General features: G+C 33.9%; 1 protein-coding gene across 1 annotated transcript; it reads left to right on the top strand.

Annotated features, from left to right (window-relative positions):
- Positions 1 to 1,168: 1,168 nt before the first annotated feature.
- LOC107916007 (protein NUCLEAR FUSION DEFECTIVE 4) lies at positions 1,169 to 3,389 on the top strand. The gene has a single exon (XM_016845174.2). It carries the CDS (start codon positions 1,421 to 1,423, stop codon positions 3,176 to 3,178), a length of 1,758 nt encoding a protein of 585 aa, XP_016700663.1. The 5' UTR covers positions 1,169 to 1,420; the 3' UTR covers positions 3,179 to 3,389.
- Positions 3,390 to 4,877: the final 1,488 nt, after the last annotated feature.

Here is a 4,877-nt window from a genome sequence, read left to right as displayed (position 1 = left end):
CAGACGAAATTGATCAGAGCATCCCACTTGGCCGTGCACATAGTATGTTGCTGACGTGGGAAAAAAGAAAATTTTTCTGACATGGAAATTTACACTTTTTAACACATGGAAATTTCTGGTATGGCTGCAGAAATTTTTTCCACATCAACAACATGCCATGTGTGCAGTCAGGTGGATTGATGTTTTTAAGAGATTGAGAGTTGTTTTTTTTTTTATGGAGGATTTTTTAAACCTAAGTAAACCTTTCCTAATTATTTTTTTCTCGATTTTCTGTATAAATAAGAAAAAAAAAGAAAAGGTTTTTGCATCTTAAATTGATATCCAAATATTTTTTATCTACATTTATAAGTAAATAAGAGAAATAGAAAATGAGAGGTGATAATTTGAGATTAGAATAAATTTGAGTAACGTAAAAAAAATTACAGTCCTTGAGAAAAATTTGTGTAGTAGTAATTTAATGTGACATACAATTTTCATTACTCAACATTAATAATGTGTGTTCCTGATTAAATGAACAAAATCCTTTTCCTATTCATTCTAGGTTTCTAATTGAACCAACACCCAACCCAACCCATTCCACTTTTTCTTTGCCAATATATTTTTCGTGCTACATTACGTCCTACTTTGGAATCAATAAAATTCAAATGAATTCTGATTTTTTTTTTTAAAATTCCAACATATTTTTTATTTCTTTTAAATAAAAGAGAACGTATTTAAGAATTTTAAAAATGGTTATTTATATTACCAAAATATAATAAATAATTTTTAAGTTATTACAGGGCGGAAAAACTATAGTATACTATAAAATTATTACAATACATGAATGATTAAAAATTATTGCTAGTGTAGAAGTACATGAAATTGAATGCGTTGCAATGCGTTTATTTTTCTATTTAAGGGTTAAAAAAGAATTATTATGTGTAATTTTAAGTTTTATATAAAAAAATCGAAACATATCTTAAAAAAAATTATTGAATATAATAGTAAAACACATTGCACTCTTAAAAAAAGGACTCAAATTCGATTGTTATAAGAGAGACAACCATAAATTACCAACTATGCTCTACAACAAAAATGAAAGATAATTTATGTAAAAAAAAAAACTCTAAAATATATCTGACCTAAATCAAAATAACTATAAATGAAGGTGATACGTGTTTAAACTTAAATTAAAATAAATTTTAAAAAAAAAAATCCATACTAATTGTAGCTCCCAATCAATCTACTCAGAATCTGCTTCCCACCTATCCAAGATTGTTTCTCACCTGAAAATCCAATCTGATTTTGTGTTTTTACTTCTGAAGTTCTATTGTTTTTTAAGGATTAGATTTCCATTTTTTTTTTCAAGAAAACTATTATTTACTTCACTACTTTTCAGCCCCGAAACTTCAAATTCGCCAGGTTTGCTATTAGCACCACCATGGCAACCACCGCCAGCGGGAGCTCCGGCTATGTCTGCTGCCGTTTCTTTCTCCAAGTCATCACTGGCAAATGGTTCATGATGTTCGCATCATTCTTAATCATGGCATGTGCTGGTGTAACGTATCTATTCGGCGTTTACTCAAAAGACATTAAATCAACCTTAGGCTACGACCAATCCACACTCAACCTCATGAGCACATTCAAGGACCTCGGAGCCAACGTCGGAGTCCTCTCGGGGCTCCTGGCTGAGGTAGCCCCCACATGGTTCGTGTTGCTGGTGGGTGCTTTAATGAATTTCACAGGCTACTTCATGATATGGTTGGCAGTGACCAAAAGAGTTGCTACCCCAAAAGTCTGGCAAATGTGTGCATATATCTGTATTGGTGCAAATTCCCAAAACTTTGCCAACACTGGTTCACTAGTTACTTGTGTTAAAAACTTCCCACAAAGTAGAGGGATGATGCTTGGGTTGATGAAAGGGTTTGTAGGGCTGAGTGGTGCAATTTTCCCACAAATTTATTATGCAATCTATGGGAATGATTCAAAGTCTTTGATTCTTCTTATAGGTTGGTTTCCAGCTGCAATTTCTTTGGTTTTTGTTTATAATATTAGAGCCATGAAGATCTCTACACATCCTAATGAAACTAAAGTGTTGCATGAATATCTGGGGATTGCAACTGTTCTAGCTTTGTTGATCATGGCACTAACCATTGCTCAAAAAAAGGTCCCATTTTCCCATACTGCTTATCTATTTAGTGGGGTTGCAGTATGTTTCATTATGTTTTCACCGTTTCTCATAGCTATAAGAGAAGAATTCTATACTTGGAGGAATAGGGAACAACTCACTGCCCCTATTAGGCTTGTAGACGAGGCACCGACACTGCCGGAGACGGAGATGAAATCCGAGATAGAATATGAATCAATGGAGACTAAGGAAGCCTCAGCCTCAGGGTGTTCAAGTATTTTCAAGCCACCTAAAAGAGGTGAAGACTTCTCCATTTTACAAGCTCTTTTTAGCATAGACATGTTCCTGGTGTTCCTTGGTACATTTTGTGGTTTGGGTTGCAGCTTAACAGCAGTGGACAACCTAGGTCAAATTGGTGAATCCTTGGGGTATCCATATCAAGCTGTCTCCACAGTTGTTTCATTGCTTAGTATATGGAACTATTTTGGTAGAGTTTTCGCTGGATTTGTCTCTGAAATCATTCTTTTGAAGTACAAAATACCTCGGCCGTTGATAATGTCACTCGTTTTCCTATTAGCTGCTGTAGGTGATTTGCTCATCGCCTTTCCATGGCCTGGTTCTGTTTACCTTGCTTCTTTGTTGCTAGGGTTCTCATTTGGAGCTCAACAAACACTGCTTTTCACCATAGTTTCAGAGCTCTTCGGGTTGAAATATTACGCCACGCTTTTCAACTGTGCTCAGCTATCAAGCCCTTTGGGTTCGTTTGTACTTAACGTGAGAATCGTTGGGAAACTTTATGATAAAGAGGCATGGAAGCAGTTGGCAGCAAAGGGGATGGCGAGATCAATGGTGAAAGAGCTGACTTGCATTGGGGAACAATGTTACAGGCTATCGTTTTCGATCCTTGCTGCCACTAACACCTTTGGGTCGGTTGTGATACTTGTTTTGGTTCTTAGGACTCGTAAATACTATGGGGGTGATATTTACAAGAGATTCAGAGATGAAATAGCGGAAAATGAGAAGGAAATGGCTTTGAAATCGGCACAGGAGATGCAAATGGTGGAAAGCTAAGGCATCATTTTTATTTTGTCTCCCATTGTTGGACATCTTTTTTACTTCATTTGTTAGGCTTTTCTTATGTATATGTTAATTGTGCAACAAATGATTGTTTAGATATTGTAATGGCACTGCCTAAAGATTGAAGTACAAGTTTAACATATTTGGATACGAGTAAGAAGTGTAATTCTTTAAATATATCCATATAAAACACATATTCGTTTGAGTAATTGTACAAAGCCAAATGGCATAATTCGAATAATAAAATTAATTGAAATAATAAAAATATTGAAAAAGCATTTTAATTAATTGACATTTTTATCAATTTAATATCTCAATATATGTTTAAACACAAGTTCGAATAAAATTGTGTAACAAAGACAGTGATAAGAGAAAGAGAGAAGATAGGCACACAAACTTTGTTAATGCTTTTCGGAAAATAATAGGTTAAAACTCAATCTATCTTTACACAAAAAGTAATTGTAGCCTCAATAGATAAACTCGACTTGTTACAATCACTCACCTAAATAACCTCACAACAAATATCAACTCTCTAATAAGGCTTATAAAAGAGTTCAAAGTACAAACACAAGCAAATAATGAGTAAAATGTAGCACAAGCACTCAAAAAAGTTGCATCACACATGCATAAGTGATGCATATTTATAGGCAAAATATAATGAGTAAAATGTAGCACAAGCACTCACAAAAGTTGCATCACACATCCATAAGTGATGCATATTTATAGGCAAAATATAACAACTTCTCCGGTAACTTTGAGAAGATGAAATCACCATTTGAATTGCAACATTATGGAGGATAAAGTCCTCCAATCTTTATTTCAAATAAGGTCTTCTAAGCCAAGTAAAATCATCAGCTTGATCACCTAGTAGGCTTAAAGGATAAAGATAAGTTCTTGAAATAAGAAAAGTCGATCCTTCCTCCTTTTCCTCCTATGTCCATTGTTAGGTCATTTAAAATTTGTATGATCATTTAAGGTAAGAATGTAAATGAGATTATTAAAAAAGAAGTTGAATTTGATATAGTCTTTAGTGGCGTTTTTGGGGAAAGCGCTGCTAAATGTCATGTTTTTTAGCGCCGTTTGTGGGGAGTATCGTTAAAGGTCATGTTCTATAGTAGCGTTTTTGTGAGAAACATCCCTAAAGGTCATGTTCTATAACAGCATTTTTCCACATAAATGCAGCAAAATTTAGCGGCGTTTTTTGCGGCGTTTATCAATACGCCGCAAATTGTTTTAGCGTTGCTTATAAGTGTTGCTATAGGCCTAAAAAATGCCGCTAAAAAATTGTTTTGCTGTTGTGAATGCTCAAACACGAGCAGCAACAAAATTTACACAACTTTCCCGATAAAACAAAATAAAAGAAACTTCATGTGACCCTAAAAAAAATTATTCATCCGATAAATTAATGAATTTAGTAGAATTTTGATATGAAAAATTTAGATTTATGATGGATTAAATTTATTTTAAATAATTGAGGAGCCTATAGAAGGCAAATTTAGTTAACTGGATTATTGTTGGCCCAATCGGGTAAAAATACAGACTTGGGCCAAATGATTAATTTTCCATTGGGGGTATTTTAGACATTTAGAACATACATGGGTTTAAATAAGTACTTAACAATAAAATGTATCATGCCCTTATTTGTCATTTTACACATATCAGCTTTCAATTATCAGTTAAGTTTTACAAAATA

Source organism: Gossypium hirsutum, chromosome D10 (assembly GCF_007990345.1).
Source record: "Gossypium hirsutum isolate 1008001.06 chromosome D10, Gossypium_hirsutum_v2.1, whole genome shotgun sequence".
NCBI lineage: Eukaryota > Viridiplantae > Streptophyta > Magnoliopsida > Malvales > Malvaceae > Gossypium > Gossypium hirsutum.
The sequence above is the reverse complement of the archived record's forward strand: the minus strand, read 5'-3'. Positions and strand labels throughout refer to the sequence as shown.

Excerpts from the sequence above, each read along its gene's own strand:
- LOC107916007 (XM_016845174.2), top strand. The coding sequence starts at position 1,421 with ATGGCAACCACCGCCAGCGGGAGCTCCGGCTATGTCTGCTGCCGTTTC.